The sequence below is a fragment of the Enhydra lutris genome, unplaced genomic scaffold (assembly GCF_002288905.1).
Source record: "Enhydra lutris kenyoni isolate GAN:26980312 unplaced genomic scaffold, ASM228890v2 scaffoldscaffold114, whole genome shotgun sequence".
Taxonomy (NCBI): Eukaryota; Metazoa; Chordata; class Mammalia; order Carnivora; family Mustelidae; genus Enhydra; species Enhydra lutris.
In genome coordinates, this window is record NW_019154198.1 from 767,835 (window position 1) to 791,281 (window position 23,447).

The 23,447-nt window shown below is 47.6% G+C and overlaps 1 protein-coding gene and 1 pseudogene across 2 annotated transcripts in view; one reads left to right on the plus strand and one right to left on the minus strand.

Annotated features, from left to right (window-relative positions):
• LOC111139712 (zinc finger protein 211-like) overlaps nt 1–23,447 on the plus strand; it is an 83,528-nt gene that overhangs the window by 34,609 nt on the left and 25,472 nt on the right. The window contains exons 5-7 of the mRNA XM_022492064.1: nt 1,959–2,217; nt 4,492–4,497; nt 10,566–11,390. Of these exons, the coding sequence (XP_022347772.1) occupies nt 1,959–2,217; nt 4,492–4,497; nt 10,566–11,390 (1,090 nt within the window). The remainder of the gene's footprint in view (nt 1–1,958; nt 2,218–4,491; nt 4,498–10,565; nt 11,391–23,447) is intronic.
• On the minus strand, nt 19,583–22,864 carry LOC111139723 (annotated as a pseudogene). Its single transcript, XR_002640105.1, has 2 exons — nt 21,454–22,864; nt 19,583–21,201 (listed from the first exon to the last, which is right to left on the minus strand). The product of XR_002640105.1 is annotated as a zinc finger protein 501-like (transcript).

The window sequence follows — 23,447 nt, forward strand, 5'->3', positions numbered from 1 at the left end:
ATTATTTTCTATATATGTCATTGGATTTGATTTGCAAATGTTTTGCTTTCCATTTCGCTACCTACCATTTGTGAGAGAACTTGACCTGTAGTGTACCTTTCTTTAATGTACTTATAAACTTTTATTATTAGGGAGTTGCTAAACTCATTAAAAGGGGAGTGTTCCCACTTCTTATGCTCTGGGAGTATTTGTGTAAGATTAGCATTCTTTCTTACATGTCTAGTAGAATTTATGCATGAACTTATCTGAAACTGAATTTTTAAAATTATGCCTGTGCTGTAATTAGTTCTGTATCTCTTCTATTTCTAGCTTGCACTCTTTAGGTATCGATGAGCTGGTGCAACAGAATTCCGGAGAAACAAATCAGGAGGAACTGAATATCTGACGTTGAATCTCTGAGAATTCCTGTTAAGAATGGCTTTAGACCTCAGAATCTCATTTCAGGGAGAACCATCTAGGAATGATCCTGGGTCAGAAAACTTAGAGCATAAACCCTGTCAAGGGCAAGCCATTCAGGAGAAAGAGGAGATCTGTGAGTTCCCGAGGACTCAGCTCAGTTTATTACAAAACAGTAATAACTTATGTGCAAGGCAGGAACTGCAAAATCTCTATAAGTTATTTCACTCATGGCTGCAGCCAGAAAAACACAGCAAGGATGAAATTATTTCTCGTTTGGTCCTGGAACAGTTTATGATCAATGGCCACTGCAGTGACAGGGCCATGTTGAAAGAGAAATGGAATGCCAGTGGCAGAAACCTGGAGAAATTCATGGAAGATCTGACTGACGATGGCATGAAGCCACCTGGATTAGTGAGTAGAGGGTTTCAGCTCCTGGCCTGAGGGTCAGAAGTGTATAAGGATTAAGTACAGCCTGTTGTAATTGCCCAGGAGTAGAGAAGGAAGAGTTATTGTAGACCCACTTACTAGTTCTCATCAAAGAGATCCTTTGCCATGCTAAGTAAGCAAAATGAGAGCAGATGTTTTATAGGCATCTGTTCAGTAGGACATAGAAGAGCCAACATATTAATTGATTTTAACCAGTGAGATGGTAGGAGGACTCACTAAGAAAATGACAGTAGAGCAGAAACCTCAAGAATGGGGAGAAATGCCTTAACACAAGATCATTCTTCCCTCAGAAATCTTGAGTATTCATCTTTTCTCATTGAAAATGACACACTAATTAGAAATTACCATGAACTTTAAGGCCAGCAGGGATAAGGGCAGAATAGTGGATGTGGCAGCATGCGGTAGTGGGATCTTGGGAAAGCCGCACTAGGGAAGGTCTTCTACAAAGGCTTCTGTCACTCAACAGATCCATATACCGTAGTGATGAGGTGTTTTTTTTGTTTTGTTTTGTTTTGTTTTTTACAGGTCCACATCCACATGCAGGGACAAGAAGCCCTCTTTTCTGAGAATATACCCTTAAGAGAAGTCATTGTTTATTTCATGAAACAGTTGTCAGCAGGGACCTCAACAGAAGAGAACATGGGGACACCCTCCTGGACTCCCCAAGATAATTCCCTGGAAACAGGACAAGGTGAGTGGGGTAAGCCGAGGTACCAGAGGGATTCATGCGGCTCCTTCTTGGGCACGACTTCACCGAGTCACTTTATCCCCCACAGGAGAGAAAGCTAAAGAAAATGGTGACAACATTTATCACATAAATGACAGTATTACCAGTCAAAGCCGAGAAATACCTTCCCTGCTCATTATCCAGGAAGAGGACAGTGTTTCTTTGAAGAATCCGCTTAGCTCCAGAAGAGCAGCTCTAGGCACATCCGGGTCCCAGGAAGGGGCCCTGGAAGGACCCTCCTATCAAGATGTCCTTACAGAGGGGGGACCAGGGTTTCTCTCTCAGCCAGTCCAGGTCACCCCTGAGCCTGTTCCTACCCACCAGAGAACTGAGGGGAAATCCCCATGTGGGGGACAGCAAGGAGGACGCCATGAAACCCAAAAGTCATACAGATGTGAAAAGTGTCCTAGGTTCTTCAGGTATCTCTCTCAGCTACAAGCCCATCAGAGAAGACATAAGAACGAGAGGACATTTACTTGTGCTGAGTGTGACAAAGGCTTCTTCCAAGCGTCAGACCTACACGTGCATCAGAAGATTCATGCAGGAGAGAAGCCTTTCACGTGCAGCACGTGTGAAAAATCCTTCAGCCACAAAACCAACCTTCTGGCCCATGAGAGAATCCACACAGGAGAGAAGCCCTACGAGTGCTCCCTCTGCCACAGAAGCTACCGCCAGTCGTCGACCTACCACCGCCACCTGAAGACTCACCAGAAGAGGGCCTCCAGAGGGCTTCCTTCCACACCAGGAGCTTCCTCAGGTGCAGCCCCAGTGGAATGATGTAGAAATACGAATGCAGATGCGTGCATTTCCATGGCACTTCCCTGTTTAGAACGTGTCATTTCCTGATTATATTGCCCGTGTACTGTCTTCACTAAAATGTGAGGTGAGGGAAGAATTTCTCAAGTTCGTTCACTAGAGTATCTCACGTGCCTAGAAAGGTGGCTTACAGATTTCAGGTAGCCACAAAGAGTCTGCTGCATGAATGCACGAATGTGTAATGTTGGTGCTTATTCCTAAAACCCAGCAACGTTCAACCATAGGACACAAAGAGCAGCTCCCAGTGGTCAAGGGATGCTTTCCCTCCTGCTCCCCTGTCCTCTGTCCTCACCCTTTGTCTTTACTGGGCCACATGAGCATGAAAAGGTAGAAAGCGGAGGCAGAAACCCAGAAATAGGCCTTATCCTGTAAAGGGAACCTTTATATTTAAATGTTACATCTCTGTAATACACTGGAAACATTAACAGCTAAAATGGACCTGATATGATTCGTGACCGCAAGTCTCAGAATGCTATTTTATTGACAAACACCATGAAAGGTCAAATGATTTCTGCTCATTTCTTCCAGAGATGGCAGGTGTGGGGGAATGAGGAGCTTATTTGCAGAACTACTTTGAAAGGGCAGTTTGGAGGAAATGGAAAGATTCTGTGCATAGCTGGGGCAACAGCACTTGTGCTGGTTACTTGGAATGTGTTTGTGCGTTGGTTTCTGCTAGGAAACTGGGCTCAATGACGCTGACAAACTGGAAGGTACCATATGAAAATGGCTTGAATCACAGAAGGGGGTATTCTATGGGGTAAATTGTGACATTTCTCTCACTGCTTCCATAAGAGGACTATGGGGCTACAGATAATGCTCACTGTGTGGAGAGGAACATTTATTTGTCCTCTTTCCTGGTTTGTCTCCAGGGGTTTGCTACTGTGAACATTCTTGCACATACCTCTTGGTACAAGGGAAAGCTTTTGTTTGGAAAGACCTCTGTGAGGCAGGTTGTGAAATAACAGAAAATATATATGTCGGTCTCTGTCCCTAGTTCCAGGCACAGAGCTCCTAAAGCCCTTGTAATTTCTTAAGTAATGAGAGCAATAGAAACATCTTTTGTTTTAATACTTGGTCTTCTAACTGGATCCTTGTACAGAACCCCTAAGTCATCTGGAATTTCCTGGGTGATAGGAATGTCTTCCATTTCAGTGAGGCAGTTCCTGGATAGCTTCAGGATGGGGACTGGTCCCAGGAAGACCAAATCATGAGCTTAGAACTTTCAGCCCCACCCTCCATGAAGTGGAGAGGAGCTAGAGATTGGGTTAATGAGCAGTCATACCACACAGAGTTTGGAGAACTTGGTGAACAACCACGTGCCAGGATAGTGACACACCCCCAATTCCATGGGGACAGAAGCTCCTGCACTGGGGACCCTTTCAGACATCGCCACAGCCTGGCAACACAAATGCACAAATACAGAGACTCGTGAGACAGGCATGCAATATGGATGCCCAAACAACACACAGAATTGCACAGTCTCCAAGGACCAAGTGTGATGAGAGGAATGGGTGTGGCGATAGTCTGGCCTGGAGAAAACAACCTATCCCATCTCTGCATATTTGATGATGGGCTGGTGGGAGTCAGAGCAGAAAGTTGGGTGCATACCTTAGTACAACCTGGAGGCTCAGGCAGGGTTAAACATTGACAGGTGGGGGGGGCAAGTTGGAGCCTAGAAGTCTTTACACAGAAGTGCTTGTCTCCAGGGCCGAGAAGCCTGTCTGATTGGGAGAGGAAGGTGGGAGGTTTACGGGCTTTATGGGAGCAATGGAAAATTTCTAGCAGGTTAGCAGCCATTGTTGGAACAATTTGCAATTTACCAGGAATGGTGAGGAAGAGCTGTAAACACTAAGGTCTCCTGCAATAGCTGCCGGCAGGGACATGTGAGGGTCTCAGTGGCTACTCTCAGTCCTTCAGGGCCTCACACTGTAATAGTGACAGTGATAACTGGGTGACAGCTTAGTATGGGGGCATAGAGTGGAGGGGCCACCCAGGAGCCATATTTAGGCTTCCTCCTTCCGTGGGGAGGAACTATTGCCAATAGTAGTGAGGGAACAGATGGTCTAAGGTGACACTGATGATGTGGAGAGCCTCAGGTGGAGATGTTGGTGTGGGGTTACTTGGTGGTCCCAGGCTCCATAGACAATCTGGCAGGTGAGGTGTTTGGGAATCCTAGCCCAAGTCCCGGGAAATTTCCGCTGGAGAAGAACAGAAGGGAGCAAGGTGAGTGGGTCCATGGTGGTGTAACCTGTCTCCAGCTCAGCGGTGTAACCGCTGAGCAACCTTGTGGAAGTCCCTTACCCTCTTTGAGAGATAGATCCCTCCTTTGAAAATTGGAATCATAGTCCGTCCACACTGTCTGGTTTTGGGGCTGTTGAATGAGATAATCCTCAAGAGAGCCCATCAGCATTAGGTTCTCATGAAAAGAGTGGGGGCCCTCAGAAAAGGGGAAGTGTGCATGTGTCTGTAGAGTGCCCTCTACAGGGAGGGAGACCATATTAGGACAAGGCTGCCTCTGTCGTGGGGACATCAGAGTCTGGGATAGTACTTGGTCCTGTTTGAATCAGTCACACATTTCCTAGGCAGCATATGCTGATTAACAATCAGAGAGGCAGAGATGATTATGAAGTAGGACAGGAAGGGACTGTGGCTGTGGGAGTGCTGTTGTGACAGGTGTGACAGGAAAAGTGATGTGCACGTGGGGAGGGAGTGTGAACTCCTGTCCAAGGGCCCTCAGTGCCATCACAGTGAGGGTGAGCCCGGGTATGGTGGTGTCTGGGGAAGGCGATCTGGGAAACCCAGGAACACTGCCTGGAAAGCGGGGGGTGGGGGGGTGGGGGGTTGTGGCCTTGCGCAGAAGGTCCAGAGCTTAAGTGCCATCGGTCTGTCCACCTGCCTGTTGCTAAGGGGTGACACAGCAGTCAGTGTACCATTATGAGACACTAATTGAAAAAAGATAATGTTTATTAGCTTCCACTAGGCGTGGACATATCAGTGTCTGACGGACTCTATGAATGATGTGTCTGTTTGGTTTGCGGCCTTTGGGAAGATCCAGAGCGACATCCTTAGCCTCCAGGACTATGCTGACTTCGCTGGGTCCGAAAGGTCTGCATACACTTGGGTGGTCGGCTGCAGCGAGAACTGCAAAGAAACACGATCACGTGCTCTCAAAAAAAAAAAAAAAAAAAAAAAGCGAAGCCGCACATCGGCCTTTTCCCAGCACCACTCCCACCAGACGCCGAGCCTTCGCCGCAGGACGTGGCCGACTCTCCGACTCCCAGCCGCAGAGCCGTGGGGACTACTCCGCCCAGAATGCCCGGGGCCGAGCGACAGCGTCGCTGTCCAATGAGCGCTTCAGAAGGGCTCTTCCGCGCGTGCCCGTACCGCGCGGGTGGGACTTCCGGCTGTTTCCGCACAGTGGCCATGATAGCTGCTGTCGGTTTTGCGCGCCCGGTGAGAAGGTCTGGCTTTCTGCGTCCATACTGACTTGACGCGACCGAGAAGCGGCGAGAGGAGGCCCCGTCCGCGCTGCACGCTCGCGGATCCACAACTCGGCAACGCGGCCCGGGCAGCCCCTCGCCGGGGCGGAGACCGGGACCACCGGCCCGGTGCTCCCCGCCCACCGAGCCCGATGGCCGCGGCCGCGCCCAGGGACCCGACTCCGGTAAGCGCTCGTCCCCTGGGCCCTCCCCGCCGCCGCCCCACCCAGCCCCGAAGGCCCGAATGCAGGGCGCCTGCTCGCGGCCCTGCGGCCCAGGCCCCGGTGTCCGGGAGAGGGAGTCGGGGGTGTCCGGGCTTTTGTGGGAGCGCCGGCGGGCTGCGCGCGGGAGCGGGCTCCGGTGGGGGGCACGTCGTGAGGGGCGATGTTGAGCCCTGAGGCGCGGAGCTTGAGCTGCTGCCTTCCCGGTCGGTGGATCCTGGGTCTTGTTGGTCTAAGGCTGGGCTCTCCCCAGTTCCCGCCGCATCAGAGGCAGCACGAACGAGTGGGAGGTGGCCTGACCCGCCCCCCACCCGCCTGTCTTCTGCACTGTTGTGTCCCGGGATCTTAAGTGCCATTCCCCAAGTTTTGAGTCTGGGGACCCTGGGGAAACTCCAGGCCCGCGCCAGGAGTTCTATGAAGGGGGTTTCCGTTTCCGGCAACCAGTGTGGGTGCAAGGCTATGCGGGGACTGGTAGCGGAGTGTGCGCACGCCCGAGTTAACACTCAGCTGCACCTGTTCGGAACGCACCGTTCTGTTTTTTGGCGGGTGAGAGCAAAGAGCAGGGGACAGCAGTCGGGCCTGGAGTGACTGCCTGAGAAGTTGGGCGTGTCCTCTGGTGGTCACGCGAGGCTTGGGTGTGCGCAGCTACCTGATGTTACCAAGGTCTTCATAGGATCCATCCCGCTGTGGCACGGAGTGTAGACTGCGGGCTGCGGGAGGAGGCAGGAAGATCGGGGTGGAAGCTGTTGTCAGAGTTTAGGTGAGGGTTACTGGCCCAGAGTGCTGGCTTAGGTGTTACTGGATTCTGGATATGTGTTTTGAAAAAGTGACCACTGATTTGCTAATGTGGACCAAGACAGGGTGAAAGGGAGGCTTCAGGGATATCTGTAGGGTTTTTGTATCTGCAGCTGTAAGAATGGAGCTCCATTGACTGAGATGAGGGAGTTGGTACTGTGAGTGATGTTGGTGGGAGATGTTCTGGAGAGCTCTGAGTGGATGCGTTGAGTGAGCAGCCAGACACACCAGTCTGGAACTCTGCGGAGCGGTTCAGAAGGGAAACATCTAAAAACATCATGGCTATTGTGTGGGCCCAGGTGAGTGAGCTGTGGGTCCCAGTTGTGAGAAGTTGTGAGTCTTCTGGTTGTGGTGGTAAAGGTGTTACGGTGCCAGGAAGTTGGGGGAGGAAGGAGGACCAAGACTGGATACTTAGAAGATGGTATGACTTCAGAGAGGGATGTGAGTGGCTATGAAGGGAGAGTGCGTCAGGAATAGGATACTTGGGCAGGTGGCCAAGGTTTTCAGTGGAAGAGTAGACATGAGAGGGACACAGAAGCTCAGAGGACGTAATGACACTTGGGCCTGTGCTGCTGGTGCTTCTCCAATTTGAACTCCATCAGGGTTTTGTGAGGAGTGGTAGGGCTTGGGGTGTCTCATCCTGGAGGAATAAGGTCACGTGTATGTGCTGATGTGATCATCTGTGAGAGTCACTAAGCCTAGGGTAGGCCACCAAGGAGCCTTGCTTTGGAAGAGGGTTGGATGGACAGAGGAAGATGGTGATTGCTGAGTGGTCACGTGCTGCACAGGTGGAGGAGGACCTTGTCTGGTGCAAGATGCAGTAACTCAAGGCCTGGGTGTAAGTTCTCCTCCCCACTCTTCTGCTGTTGGGAAGGCCTCCTACTAATTAAACAACCTTTTCATCAAAGGTGCATTTCCTGCTTATCCCTTTGGATGGGTTTCAGTGCCCTGCCAGCCCATGGAGTTACTCAGACAAGCCAATCCATCCTCTTACAGGAACCTCACCCTCTTAATCCTATGAAGCTTGCATTCCACAGCTCCTGGTTATTCACTCTTTTTCAGAGTGCCACCCCATGTGGGCCTGTGTGGGTGTGGTGTCCCTCTCCCAGGCTGTGAATATCTGTGATTACTAAAATGTTGTCCATCTCCTCTGTCCGTGGTCAGGTGTCATGTGTTGACCATCCCCATAACCCTAAGGTGGGACTCCTGCCCTCAGCAGTGGGGTGAAGAGGAGGTGATAAAAATACCAGTGACTTGCGGGGGAGCCCAGGGAGATTTCTGTGGTGTGGGACAATGAGGTGTGGTGACCATAGGCATGTGGCTGTGGAATTCAGGCTCGAGAACGATGTGTACTTGGGGAGGGAGTATGCCTCATTGATGCCAGGGCCCTGGTTTTCAGCAGAATAACCTAGATGGCCAGGAGGATCCCTCTGTGCCAGGTCCACAACTTAGACATTCACTCGTCTACCTGCGTCTTCTTGTGTCAGCAGGACCCTCTAATCAGTGGGCCCACGAGGAGACAGTGGCATCACGGCCCCCAGGCACTGGGGTGTGGTTTTTCCTCTCAGTTGGGATGATCGGGGGAGGATGGGCATAGGGTAGATGTGGGTGGGAAAAGGGATATGGGTTCTTGGGAGAGGATCTTTCTGTGGTTTCATCTGTCCCCATCCTGCCAGGGCAGGGTGACCTTTGAAGACGTGGCTGTGTACTTCTCCTGGGAGGAATGGGGTCTCCTTGATGAGGCTCAGAGATGTCTGTACCAGGATGTGATGCTGGAGAACTTGGCACTTATAACCTCCTTGGGTAAGACACTCAACCCCATCCCTGTGGCCTGAGCTAGTCTCTGACCTTCCCTTGGTCCCCAGGAGCAGTCTATCTTGACATAGGGACCATGAGCCACTGGTTCCTTCCCCAGTTCCAGGGGTAGGTGCTGTGGTTGGTAAGGCTGACGTCAGTGCACCACCCTTCTTCCTTGAACAGCCCCAGCAGCAGCTTTCCTGCCGAATTTCAGGGAAGGAATCAGGGTCAGGAATCTTGCAGTGAACCCAGTGGATATCCCCTTATTTGCCCTTTCCCTGACTGGGTGACTTTGTCTCGATGCAAGATACCTGCATGCTCCATGTCTGTTTCCTTTCTCTGCTGAGGCTTCCTCTTGCCTCCCTGTGCCAGGACTTGCTGTCTCTGACAAAATTATTATGTCTATGGACCATGGGCTATCCTCATGAAACTCTCCTCCAGACTTCTCTTTAGTTCTCTTTGCCATGGGCTGTTGTGTGCTGAGTTGTTCTGGGATACCGATGGCTACTCAACTGTCTTTTCCTTAGAATTTGTATCATGAAGTTGTCGTGGGCTTGCTGATTGTGGGAGTGGGGTTGGATTGGAGACCCCAGGGTGGTTCATGGTAGGTACATTGACATACACACAACACAAAGGCTGCAGAGTGGTACCTGGAGGAGACGATGTCAGTGCTGTATTCACATTAGACCAGAAGCCTATTTGTTTGACTAGTATTCTGATGCCAGGGGCCACATTTCATTTCTGTCTTTTCTTCCCTTTTCTTGGCACTTTGCCGATTTGTCAACTCTGTTACTTGCTTCTAATTTTCCTTCTGGTGTGGGGTTAACCTCGCATTTCTGAGATCCCTAGCCCACTTATTTTCTCACCAGGCCATCTGCAGCACTTTGCACACTGGCTGCTGTTGCACCATGAAGTGTGCCCGTGTAAGGAGTTCAGAAAACCACCTGCCAGGTTACAGTCCTATTTCCTTGGGACTCGACACACCCTTCTGCACGGAATAGGTGTGTCAGCAGGAGATAGGTTGCTTTGGAAAGTTGTTGGCAGAGGAATAAACTGCAGACCACTTCTGTCCTCTGGGTCACACAGTGCATGCTTGCCTCCTTCTCCTCATGAGGCCTCTCCCATTCTCTGCTCTTTGGAGCCTGCTACTGCTGAGCAGCCCCATCTTCCACCTGAGCCATCTCCCTGGTCCTGCAAACCATCCCAAGCACTGGTTCCTGGGTCTGCTAGACACACATCTGGAGCTTGCATAGTAGCGGCCCCTCCCACACAGCAGTGTGCACTTCACCAGCATTTCTTGCTTTCAGGCTGCAGGCAGGGAGCAGAGGATGACCAGGCACCTGAGCAGAGCGTTTCTGTACAAAGAGCGTCACAGGTCAGGACTTTCCGGGCAGTTGTGTCTCCCCAGAAGGCCCATCCTCGTGAGGTGTGTGGCCAGGACTTGAGAGACCTTTTGCTGTCCAGTGAGCACCAGGCAACACTTTGTGGACAGAATCTCTACAGTATTGGGGCACACAAGGGACAGTTTTATTTCGATGCAGACCTTTCGCACCAGGAGCAGCACACTGGAGAGAAATGCTTCAGAAGCAACACGGGCAGAACCTCTTTTGTGAAGGACTACAAATTCTGTGTGTTAGGGAAACCCTTTTCCTGTGGGGAGGTGACATCTTGGCCTGTGAGGGACATCTTGGCCACCTCGAGATTCCCCCAGCATCAGGCCCCACCCAGCAGGGAGACGTCATACAGGAGGACTGAGTATGGGGCGTCTTCCCATGGAAGGAAACTGCAACGCAGCTGGGCAGAAGGCACGAAGGACTTCAGTTGCAAACACACACTTGCTCATCACCAGAGAGACCTCACTAGAGAAAGATGCTTCATGTGCAGTGAATGTGGGAAATCTTTTAGCAAGAGCTACAGCCTCAGGGACCACTGGAGAGTGCACACTGGGGAAAAGCCTTACGAGTGTGGGGAATGTGGGAGGTCGTTTCGGCAGAGCTCTAGCCTCATTCGGCACCGGAGAGTTCACACTGGAGCAAGGCCTCATGAGTGTGACGAATGTGGCAAATTATTTGGCAACAAGTCTAACCTCATTAAACATCGGAGAATTCACACTGGAGAACGGCCGTATGAATGTAGTGAATGTGGGAAATCCTTCAGCGAAAGCTCTGCGCTCCTTCAACACCGCAGTGTTCACACGGGAGAAAGGCCTTATGAGTGCAGCGAGTGTGGAAAATTCTTTTCCTACCACTCCAGTCTCATAAAACACCAGAGAGTTCACTCAGGATCAAGGCCCTATGAGTGCAGTGAATGTGGAAAATCCTTTACTCAAAACTCCAGCCTCATCGAACACCGTAGAGTTCATAGTGGAGAAAGGCCTTATAAGTGCAGCGAATGTGAGAAATCTTTTAGCCAAAGCTCTGCACTGCTTCAACATCGGAGAGTTCACACTGGAGAAAGGCCTTATGAGTGCAGTGAATGTGGGAAATTCTTTACTTACAGTTCTAGTCTCCTCAGACACCAGAGAGTACACACTGGATCAAGGCCTTATGAGTGCACTGAGTGTGGGATATCCTTCACTCAAAACTCCAGTCTCATTAAGCACAGGAGAATTCACACTGGAGAAAGACCTTACGAGTGCAGGGAGTGTGGGAAATCCTTTAGCCATAGTTCTAGCCTCATTAAGCACAGAAAAGTACACGCTGGAGAAAGGCTTTAGGAGGACAGTGACCTTGGGAAACGTTCATCCGCGTCTTCCATTTCAGTGACCATTCAAATATTCACGCTGAAACGGCTCTGTGAGTATCTGAATGTGGGATATTCTTTACCTATGAGTCCTAACTCCTAAAACATGACAGTGTCCCCCTCGATGAAGGCCCGTGAGTGTGGAGAATGTGGAAAATGGCTAACCAAAGGCTAACCTCACCACACTCCAGAGAACTCACAGTCATGAAAGCCCTTACAAAAGCCTTGAAAATGAGAAAGCCTTCTACTGAAGGACTTGACGTCATAGGAGTTCACAAATTTCAAATGGGACAACTACCTTAACTGTGCAGGTATTTATTTGATGAGAGTAACAGCACTGGAGGAAATCCCTCATGAAGGTGCCATTTGCCTGTGTTGACGTTCATACATTCAAACATCGACATAAATCCCAGGTATGTAGCAGCTGCACTGCAGTCTTTGAACCTGCCCAGGGCCGTATCCCAGTGTCAGGGCAATTGCTGGAGGACTAATGAGCAGCCTGAGCACTTACTCCTTCCCCATTTTTCTTCTCTGAGGAGAGAGCATGGATCTCACCCAGTTTTGTCCTAGAGGACCGTTGGTGATTTGAAAAGGAGGATGGCATATCAGGGATGTATCGTCCTTGTGAAACTCTGAAGGCATTTCCCCAGCCTCCAAATCACCAACCCAGGAACAGTCTGCCTCCCATTGCTCTTGCTGTACGACAATAAAGATCATATTTTTTAAGCCACCATTCATCTTGGGGATTCTGTTCACTCTGTGTGTGTTGAAATTAACTGTGTTTGTGGGCATGAAGGGGTGAAGAGAGTTGTGTGCCTCAGAAGGGACTGTATGATGGCAGAAGACAGCTCCGCAGCTTTGACCTAGTTTGCATGGCTGCTCCAAGCCTTTAAGGAAAGACTGCAGGGCTCCGTGGTCCTGAGTTATAGCTGGATGCCAGGATGTTTTGTGGGGTCACCCTGAAGTGGGAGCTGTTTCAGCCTGAAGTGGGGGCTGTTGTTGGTTGTTGTTTCACAGCCTTCAGTGCTTTTGAGCAAATGGTCTTGTTCTCTTATTCACAGGGGCTATTGATGGTGAAGGAGGTCTATTCTCCAGGCCCAGCAGCAGCGCCAGGGGCCTTGATCCCCTGAATTCTGTAGCGTAATGTCACTGATTTTAAGATTATAAAGACTAGGGACACCTGGGTGGCTCAGTTGGTTAAGTGGCTGCTTTTGGCTCAGGTCATGACCCCAGCATCCTGGGATCGAGTCCCACATCAGGCTCCTTGCTTGGTGGGGAGCCTGCTTCTCCCTCAGCCTCTGCCTGCCATTCTGTTGCCTGTGCTGGCTCGTTCTCTCTCTCTCGGACAAAAGAATAAATAAAATCTTAAAAAAAAAAAAAGATTATAAGGACCAGGGGAATGACCATTGGTCCAGAAACACTGGATTAATAGAGAGTGCAGGAGACCAATAAACAGGTTGCAGTGTACCTGTTTGGAAAGGGCATGCACAGAGTTTAGGTGGGAGGACTGTGAAGGATGAGCGGGTAGAGAAATTCTCAGGACCCCCAGATGGATGTATCTTGTGTAGGGCCTGTCAGGAGAAAGTACGCTACTAGGTTTTGTGGATTCCTTGGTCCCTCTGGGTTGTCCACCAAAGGCCATGGTTGTGCATGGCAGCGAAGCAAGGACAGAGACGGGAGAGATCTCTTGGTGCAGCCATGAGGTCTTTGTGACTCAGCCAGTATCCATGTTGAATGAACTGGGAATGCCTTCATTGCTCACCTGTTTGTACAGATGTCTTCTGATGAGGAGAAAGATGGTGGAGTCCGTATGGTGGCCAGACCTAATCTTCTAAAGCGTAGAGAACCCAACTTAATTTGAACCGTGTTGTTAAGTTTCGGTAAGGTACAAATGACATGCAATGTCCATCATTAAATTGTGCAGTTTGACACTGACTTTCATATAAGCCCATGAGGCCATCAGTCATGATAATAAAGTTTTCCATCACCCCCACCTTTCCTTTGTGTTCTTTAATAATCTGTCCTCGAGGCGGCCATTGACTTTTCGTCATAATCAATGAGTTTGCACTTTCTAGAATTTGTATGATTGAAGTTGTGAAGTGTTGTGTCCTCCTTTTCCTTGGGTCCCCTCGTGAGACACATTTATTTTACAGTTCATCAGTGGTGCTTACACGAACAGTTCACTGTATCTATGAGATATCCATATAGCACTATTTATTTACTTATTCATCTGTTCATGGATATTTTACGTGTTTCCACTTTTGTGGGCTGCAAGTCAGTCTGCTGCAGAAGGGGCGCCTGGGTGTCTCAGTCGGTTCCAAGTTCCGACTGCTGGTTTGGGCTCAGGTCACCATCTCATGGTTGAGACTGAACCCAGCGAGCCTGGTGTTGGGCTCCGCCCTGAGCGTGGAGCCTGCTTAAGATTCTCTCTCTCACTCCCCTCTGCCCCAGCCTCCCTCACCCCCACTGCACCCCCCCACCCTGCTTTCCCACGTGCAGTGGTGCTTTCTTGCCCCTAAGTAAACAACTATTTTAACATATGACAAATGTTATTAATGCTCCATTTTCTCAATTTGACTCACAAATGTTGTTTCTTAAGCCATGTGTATTGCAGTTAAGATCCAGACTGTTTCCCAACGCCCTACAGTAGCTGTCTCACATGTCTGTTAACCCACGGGTCCCACTTGCCTTGCTACTGTAGGCTGAGGCCCTTGTTCATTAGAGCTTGCCGCGTCCTGGGCGCTGCTTATCGAGTCTCGGAGGCTGTCCGGCTGACCACCCGCGCCCACAATCCTGCACACTAGCTAGTGAGGAGACAGGTGATGAGGTTTGTCCCCGCAGGCGTGTGTGGTGGTGACTGATGGGATGTGGAACGGAATCTTCCTCCCCCCGTGGGTCCTCTCCACACTTCACTATTTGAGACGTGTGCTCACCAGCACCACCATGCAGTTAATTCTGCCTCTGACCACCCGGAGACAGCATCCCATCGCACGGGGTAAAGGCTCAGTCCCACAGGATGACTGTCCCCTTCGCATGCCAGGCACAAATCCAGGTTGCCCCCTGTGCCTCAGACTGACTGGCTATAAACCAGAGGCTCCCAACCCTTGCTCTCACTCCATTACCTTGCTGGGGTGGTTCACGGAACCCTGGGGAAGTACGTTCACAGGCCGATGAAGAACAACATGGGGTGAGGTGCAGAAGGGCCTCCGGTGCAGGAGCTTCTGTCCTCAGGGAACCTCAGTGTGCCACCCCCAGGCGTGTTCACAGACTTGGGGGCTCCTCAGCTGTCCGCGTTCGGGAGTATTTACAGAGCTTTTCAGCTCCAGCTCCAGCCCCTTCCTGGAGGCCAGTGGGTGGGGCTGTGAGTTCCAAGCCTCTAATCCCCGCCCTTTCTGATGGCCACGCCCCACGCTGATTCTGCTTAGGGCCCGCACCCTAACACACCTCTTTAGCATAAATTCAGGTGGGCTCCAAAGGGGGCTCCTTAGGAATGACAGAAGGTACTCCTATCACTCAGGAGATAACAAGGGTTGTAGGCGCTCTGTGCCAGCAACAGGGCACCAGGGACCAAGACCCGATAGATTTCTTACACCACATTATGGAATAGATATTAAGCCGGAATGTGATGTGCACCAGAAATCAGCTAAGAAATTACAAAAGACTTCCAGGAAAAAAATCTCACCGTGTCATACAAAAAGCAGATAGAACCCATTACATACATATTTAGAAGAGAAATAGACCGTGTTCTCAAGTAAGGTCACTTGAGAGCATCATCTTCACACAAAGTTCATCCTAACTTCATGTTTGTAATTGGGGTGACCATGTGTGTTAGCTTATTCACCTTATTCAAAGGAAAAAGAAACTTACTTGCATGACAGCAAGTACTTTCTGGAATTAACACAGGTCATGAACACAGGAGTAAGGGAGCCCTAGTGGCCAAAGGCCTGTGTAGTCCTCAAAGGGATTAGGAGGTGCTTATAATTTCTCTAAACTAAATGTTGTGAGAAAAGGGAGGGGGAGAGTCTCTCCTCTTAATCAACAAGGAGAATTGAGACTCTTATTTTTAATCTGCATTTCACATAGCTGAAAACACAGAGGACACCTGACATTCTGCCAACTGATGGATCTACCTAAGAAGATACCCTACTGAAATAATCTCTCAGGTAAGCAACTTGGGAGTCTAAATTGCATTAGGAAGCCTATTTGGAAGAAGTATAAAATGAGGGCCACTGGTTAACCAGAATTTTTCCTTTTCGTCCTGTGTATAAACAGTATTTGCAGGGTCCACTTAGGAACTCTGGCATTAAGTACTTTATTATAAGCTCAAAACGTCCTCCCTGGTATTTCATTTTCAACTCTGTCTCTTTATCCTATTCGTAGACCTCCTGTCCTTAGTTTCCCTCAATCTGCAGAATTCTGAGCTGGCCAAAATTCTTAAGTGTCACTTGAGTATATACCTTTGTGCAGGAGACACGTATCTGGAGAATGGACACTCAACTTGGTTTTGCTAAGGTCTGTGGCATCGTCAAAGACTTCTCAAATTCCACAATGGAGAAGAAAAACTTGTTGAATCATTCATTCGTGTCTTCTGCATACACATACAGGAATCCCTCTCCATCTTTGATTGCACCAAGAGATGCAAAAACATGATTGGAACAAGTCTAAAGACCTGGTCTGGAAAAGATTTGAAAGTTAATGAAAACTTAAGGCCTAAGATCAAATGAAAAATAAAACTCATTTCAAGTCTTATTGATATATGAAGAAGGGCCTGTCTTAACACAGTATAAAGAAAGTTAACTACTAAGTTTCTAATGCTTTACAAGGGATGAGCTCTTTACGCTGCCAAAGATATCAGGCTCACAGTTATTTTACAGAAAAAAATGTCAAGCTGTGATTCTGAATCATCGCCTGACTTCTAGATCATCAGATAAACACCACCTCTTCTCAGGCACTATCCTCTTTGCAATATTCTTCCTGACACTCTACACTTAGCGAATGTTTTCTTCATCCTCAGACTAGTTCTTCTTGTACTTTATCACATACACCTAGTTGACCTTCCAGAATTTATAGTAACTTAAATTGTGTAATAATTTGTATAGATATAGGTTTATAGACTGTATTGGATAGTACACAAATTTAGCTTTTTATTTTTTTAAAGATTTTATTTATTTGACAGAGAGGGAGGAAACACAGGCGGGGGAATGGGGGAGGGAGAAGCAGGAGAGGGAGAAGCAGGCTCCCTGTTGAGCAAGGAGCCCAGCTTGGGGCTCGATCTCAGGGCCCTAGGATCATGACCTGAGCTGAAGGCAGATGCTTAACGACTGAGCCACCCAGGCCCACCCAAATTTAGCTTTTTTTTTTTTTTAAAGATTTTATTGATTTATTTTGACAGACAGAGATCACAAATAGGCAGAGAAGCAGAGAGAGAGAGAGAGGAGGAAGCAGGCTCTCTGCCGAGCAGAGAGCCCGATGCGGGGCTCGATCCCAGGATCCTGGAATCATGACCTGAGCCGAAGGCAGAGGCTTTAACCCACTGAGCCACCCAGGCGCCCCCCAAATTTAGCTTTTTAAAAAAATTCTGCCAAAGCTACAAGGCATGCAGGGAAGACTTTTTTTTTTTTTTTTTTCAGGGAAGATTTTTAGAAGGTGAGCATATTAAATGGAATCAAGAGATTCAGTCAGCCAAATAGAGGATGTGGCAAATTTTAATGGACAAAATGCTTATAACTTTATCCAATAAATAATAAAGAAGTGGCTTCCTTATTGCCCACGGTAGCCACGGTGGCTACGAGTTTACTACAGTGGGCTTCAGGTGCTCTCCACCTGTGGCTTGGTGAAGGCTGTAGCTCCTGTGTGACACAGTGGAGACCATGGAAAAAGGCTAGTTATCATCACACCTTCTGGATTCCAGGATACTTGTTTCTTTGAATGTAATGAAATTCTACATTTTTGTGAGTGGGATTCCAGAAGCAACCGGTATAACTTTAGTAAATTGTACTGACTGGTGAAGCTGAGTTAGCAGGAAATCCAGAAGGCTTTATTAGAACACTGGCAATATTTCAATCCATCAAGATGGACTGTCTACTTTCTCTGATGGTCCTGAAAATAATTATGAAAAAACAATGGCTATCCTGCAAATTAAAGCTGGACTATAGTTAAAAGAACTGGTAGGATTAATGTGTGCCAGATGGTCCCTGGTAGCAGTATCTGAGCCTTGATAAGGCACTTACTGATCAGTCTTCCAAAGGAACTCATAACAAATAACCTTTTATTTCTCCAAACACGAAATGTGTTGTCTTCAGAGGAAAATACATTAATAAACATAATCTGTATTCTTGCTCTGAGATGAAAGGAAAGATCCTCTTCAATTGCTGTTTCTCAGTGTTCAGATTAAGGTTTTTGCATGATTTCAATCTTTTATTTTTCCATTACCTGTATCGAAGTATAATTGGCAAATGAAACTGTAATACAATTAAAGTGATGATTTCATATATGTATACACTGACAAGGGAAGATTAAGACTTTTAATTTGGGGACTTCAGCTTTGTATTAAGAAAGTTAAAAAAAAATTTTTAAATGCGGAGAAATTGGGATTTGTAAACTTCTGAAGAAGTAACTTTAAGGGGCAGCTGGGTGGCTCAGTGGGTTAATGCTTCTGCCTTCATTTCAGGTCATGATCTCAGGGTCCTGGGATGGAGTCCCACATGGGGCTCCCTGCTCAGCAGGGAGCCTGCTTTCCCCTCTTTCTCTGCCTGCTGCTCTACTTGTGATCTCTCTCTCTCTGCCAAATAAATAAATTTAAAAATCTTTAAAAAAAAGAAAGGTAGTAACTTTGAAACATTCATGTTTTATTTGACAAATGGAAGCAGAGAAGTCTAACTGAGTTAAGTACCAGGAGGTACAGTTGATACATATGTTTGTACTGTAGACAGACATCTGCACTATTCAAGGGCAACTTGGGATTTGAAATTACAGAAGGAATATTGATTGAACTATATAAAATTATTAACACCTTAATTTATTTTTCGGTGAACAAAATAAAAGAGGTAAGGTGAATACTCAAAAGACACATGTATTAAAAGCCATACGATTGGTATGATTGCATTCAATCTGCCTTCAGTAGCTAATTCAATCAATAAAATTTAGCATAACATATTTAAACATATTTTTTGGTATGTATTCAAGTTATCAGAGTTATGAAAGTCCTGATATTTTTGAAATTCTTAAGAGGTTATGCAGTGACATATCTACGTTTACATGTAAAATAACCCACCAGTATGCATGGGGATACAAGAACCACCACAAAAATGATGATGATGGAAGGCTATGTGTGATAGGGTTAATGAGACTTCTTAGCAGTCTTATTCACAGATATATATGTAAATAGCCAATACAAAAGTTAGAATATCTCCTTGTATCAATAATTTTATACATTGAAAAAGATGAATTGAAAAGGGGAGGAGGAACTTAGCTTCAGGAATGCAAACATATATGAAAACATCAAAATGTGTATTTAAAATGTGCAGTTTGGGGCTCCTGGGTGGCTCCAGTGGGTTAAACGGCTGCCTTCAGCTCAGTTCATGATCCCAGGGTCCTGGGATTGAGCCCACATCAGGCTCCCTGCTCAGTGGGGAGCCTGCTTCTCCCTCACCCTCTGCCTGCAGCTCTGCCTGCTTGTGCTCTCTCTGTCTCTGTCAAATAAAGAAATAAAATCTTTAAAAAAAATAAAATAAAGGGGTGCCTGGGTGGCTCAGTGGGTTGAGCCTCTGCCTTCAGCTCAGGTCATGATCTCAGGGTCGTGGAATTGACCCCACATCAGGCTCTCTGCACATGGGGAGCCTGCTTCCCCCCCCCCCCCCCCCGCCTACTTGTGATCTCTGTCAAAGAAAGAAAGAAAAATCTTAAAAAAATAAAATAAAATAAAGTATGTGTGGTTTAAGTCAAGCATACTTAAACTCTTTTTACAAAACAAATATTTAGGGGCAGCTAGGTGGCTCAGTCAGTTAAGCGTCCAGTTCCTGGTTTCAGCTCAGGTTGTGATCTCAGGGTCTTGGGATTGAGCCCATTGGGCTCCATACTTAGCAGGGAGTCTGCTTTCCCTCCTCTCTCCCTTTACCCCTCTCCCTCCCCCCACTCATGCACACTCTCTCTCTGAAATAAATCTTTAAAAAACAAAAATAAAAAAACAAAAACACCCACAAATATTCAAAACTTGCCACTTACTGGTCATTTTACAGTTTTACTACCTATGTTCTTAAAGTTATCTATGGTCACGCTCTCAGTACTTTGGGAACAGAAACACAATGAGTTGCTACTGGAATATTTTACCAACTCCGTGTTCAGTGACATCACCTCGGCAATCTGACATTTACCATGAGGGTTACCATGGCAACCAGGGGTTGCCAAAGATTAAAACCTAGGCCTGATTTAATGTGTTACTAAGTTAAGAAAGCAGAGGAGAATATGCTGATGCACATTAACATATTCATAAGTCTGGAGCATGTGGGCTTTCAGTTGTGAGAAGGACAAAAAGTTGAGGGAGAAAAATTTTCTAGTACTCAAAAACAATTGTTCCATGTAAGAAATACAGAAGTACATAAAAAGAAAACAGGCAAAAGATTGTAAGCACACATTTTATCAAAGATAAACATAGAACAAATAAATGACAAATGCTCAATATCACGAACACTTTGGGATATGGAATTAAAACCAAAGTGATTTACCACTACATACTTGTTTCAAGGATGTCACGGAACTTGAATTGACATGTGCTACTGGTGGGAAGGCCAAAGAGCATAACCATTATAGATCAGTTTCCCACTTCTTAGAATGTGAAACACTCACCTCCACTCTGGCAGTTTCAGTTATTACAACAAGAGAAATAAAACATAGCCACATAAAGAAATGAATGTAAATATTCACAGGAGCTTTATTTGTAAACACCCCAAACCTGGAAATAACCTGTATGTCCAGAACAGATGCACGGATAAAGCCATTATCCATAGAAGAGAATGCTACTTGGCAATAATACAAAGAATTCTAATGTACCTCACATTCAAGGGTTTTCTCCAGTGTGAACTCTCCTGTGTCTGAGGAGGTTAGATTTGTGGCTAAAAGATTTCCCACCTTCGCTGCATTCATAAGGTCTTTCTCCAGTGTGAACCCTCTGGTGTTGAATAAGGCTAGCATTTTGGCTAAAGGATTTCCCACATTCCCCACACTCATATGGCTTTTCTCCAGAATGAACTCTCTGGTGTTGAATGAGGACAGACCATTGCCTAAAAGATTTCTCACATTCACTGCACTCATAAGGTCTTGTGCCAGTATGAATCCACTGGTGTTGAATGAGGTCAGATTTTCGGGTAAAGGATTTTCTACATTCATTGCACTCATAAGGTCTTTCTCCAGTGTGAACTCTCTGATGTTGAATAAGGATAAATTTGCGGCTAAAGGATTTCCCACAAACACTGCACCCAAAAGGCCTTTTTCCAGTATGAACACTCCGGTGTTGAATGAGGTTAGAGAACTGTCCAAAGGACTTCCCACATTCACTGCACTTATAAGGCATTTCTCCACTGTGAACTCTCCCATGTCGAATGAGGTCAAAGATCTGTCCAAAGGATTTCCCACGTTCGCTGCAATTATATGGCCTTTCTCCAGTGTGAACTCTCTGGTGTCAGAAAAGGCTAGAGCTTTGTCTAAAGGATTTCCCACATTCAGTACACTCATAAGGCCTTTCTCTAGTGTGAACTCTATGGTGTTCGATAAGGTTGGATTTGTAGCTAAAAGATTTCCCACATTCACCACAGCCATAATGCATTCCTCTAGTGTGTAGTCTCTGGTGGTGAATGACTTTAGATCTCTGGATAAAGACTTTTCCACATTTGTTGCATTCATAAGTTCTTTCTCTAGTGTGAATTCTCCAGTGTTTTATGAAACTGAAGTTATGGGTAAGAAATTGTCCACATTCTCTGCATCCGTAAAGCTCTTTATCACTGTGAATTCTCCAGTCTTTAATAAGGCCAGAGATCTGGCTAAAGAATTTCCCACATTCACCACACTCATATGGCCTTCGTTCAGTGTGAATTCGCTGGTGCTGCACAAGTCTGTAGTTGCAGCTGAAGGCTTTCCCACACTTGCCCCCCTCATAAAGCCCTTCTCCGGAGCAGACACTCCAATGTTGATCAAGTGCATGGTTGTGGCTGTTAGCTTTTCCACACTGACCCCCATTGTACTGACTTTTCCCGCTGCGACAGGCCTCCCCACTCTGGTTGCCACCGTGTGGCTCCTCAGTGTTGGAACTGGTCTGGAGCTGAAGATGTTTCAAGGTGGCTGGGGAGCTCTCTCCAACCTTCCTACATGTGAAAGGCTGCCCTGACATACAGAAGTTGCAGCTTGTCACACATAAGGCCCTGTCCACATCTCTTTTCCAGGGCTTCTCCTGACTGCCATGCCTCTGTTGCTGGTGAAGGTCTGTATGGAAAGAGAAGCATCTCACACATGGGGCACCCAAGTATGGTTTCTGCCAAGGGTATACTGTTTGGCACGCAGCAATGGTGTGAAGTATCTTTCGACACTGGAATACACATCTCACAGGACTGATCTGTGTGGACAGACCTGCCTGAGAAGCCCTGATCTGGGACTCTCCTACAGACAGCCTGCTCAGAAGGGGCCTCCTCATCCCATGCCTACAACATGAAAGCAGAAATGCTGAAGAAATGCACATTGACTTCGGTGGAAGGGGGGAAGCCCCATTTCAAAGGTGTGTCTGACACAACAAGTTGCGTCCAGGTGATTGCTCCGAGAACAAGGCAGCTGGGGGCAGGTTGAGGTAGGGGCTGCTTAGCAGTATTAAGCCTCTGAAGAGACCAGAAGATACCTCAACAGACAAGACACAAGCATAGGGTGTACCACATAGAGGAAGGGCCCCTGCCTCCTCATTCCTCCTCCAGTTGGACCTTATCTGCCAGCGACACGGGCACACTGTGTGGGAGGCTGGCTGTGGCCTGTCCCGATAAAACTCAGCTGGACCTGAAGAGCAGGTTCAAGGATGACGTAAGGAAATGTGCACACCTCCTGACACCACGTGCATGTCACTGTTGGAGGACATCGTAAAGGGAGGAGTGCAGAGGAACCGGAAGCCCAGGAAGGCCACAAGGGTGTAAGGAGCTGCAAGTCTCAGGTGAAATGACAAGTCAGCAAAGTGTTAAGTATGCAGAAGAAAAGGTAGAAACAACACGTGGCTGGTGGTACCTGCACCAAAACACTACTGAACACATGGCAAGTCGCCAGGATGATGTGAACACAGCCCTGATGTCATGCCCTCCCCCAGCTGACACTCTTGAGGGCCAGACCTCCACTGAGACCATCTTTGCCACGTCCACCCTGTAAAACCAGTGTTTTCCCTGCACTCTCCACTGTGTAATTCCTCAGAACCTGAATGATGCAAGTCTTTTTTTTTTTTTTTAAAGATTTTATTTATTTATTTGACAGACAGAGATCACAAGTAGGCAGAGAGGCAGACAGAGAGAGGGGTGGAAGCAGGCTCTCCACCGAGCAGAGAGCCCGATGCGGGGCTCGATCCCAGGACCCTGAGATCATGACCCGAGCCGAAGGCAGAGGCTTTAACCCACTGAGCCACCCAGGCGCCCCTGAATGATGCAAGTCTTAACGAAAGACGCACAATGAGTGGCCCCGAGTGGCCCCCACTGGCCCCGTGCAACTTGTCATGCAGTAATATTCAGGAAAGAAAATAAAAATACAATTGAAGGAGGGTCTGACAAGAACGGCCCATGGTTCATGTGAATGATGACCATGACCTGGCACAAGCAGTTGCAAAGAACTGTTAGCTAGAGGAAAGGGGCACAGCTGGAAGCCAGGGATGTGGACACAGTCACCCAGCCAGGGAGAAGGCAAACAAGGTGGGATCCATTAAGTTAACTTCAAGACTCCTGACTTCCAGACCCTTCCCTGCACTTTTTGAAGTAACAGGTATGAGGGATGCTTGGGGAGTCGATTGCTCCG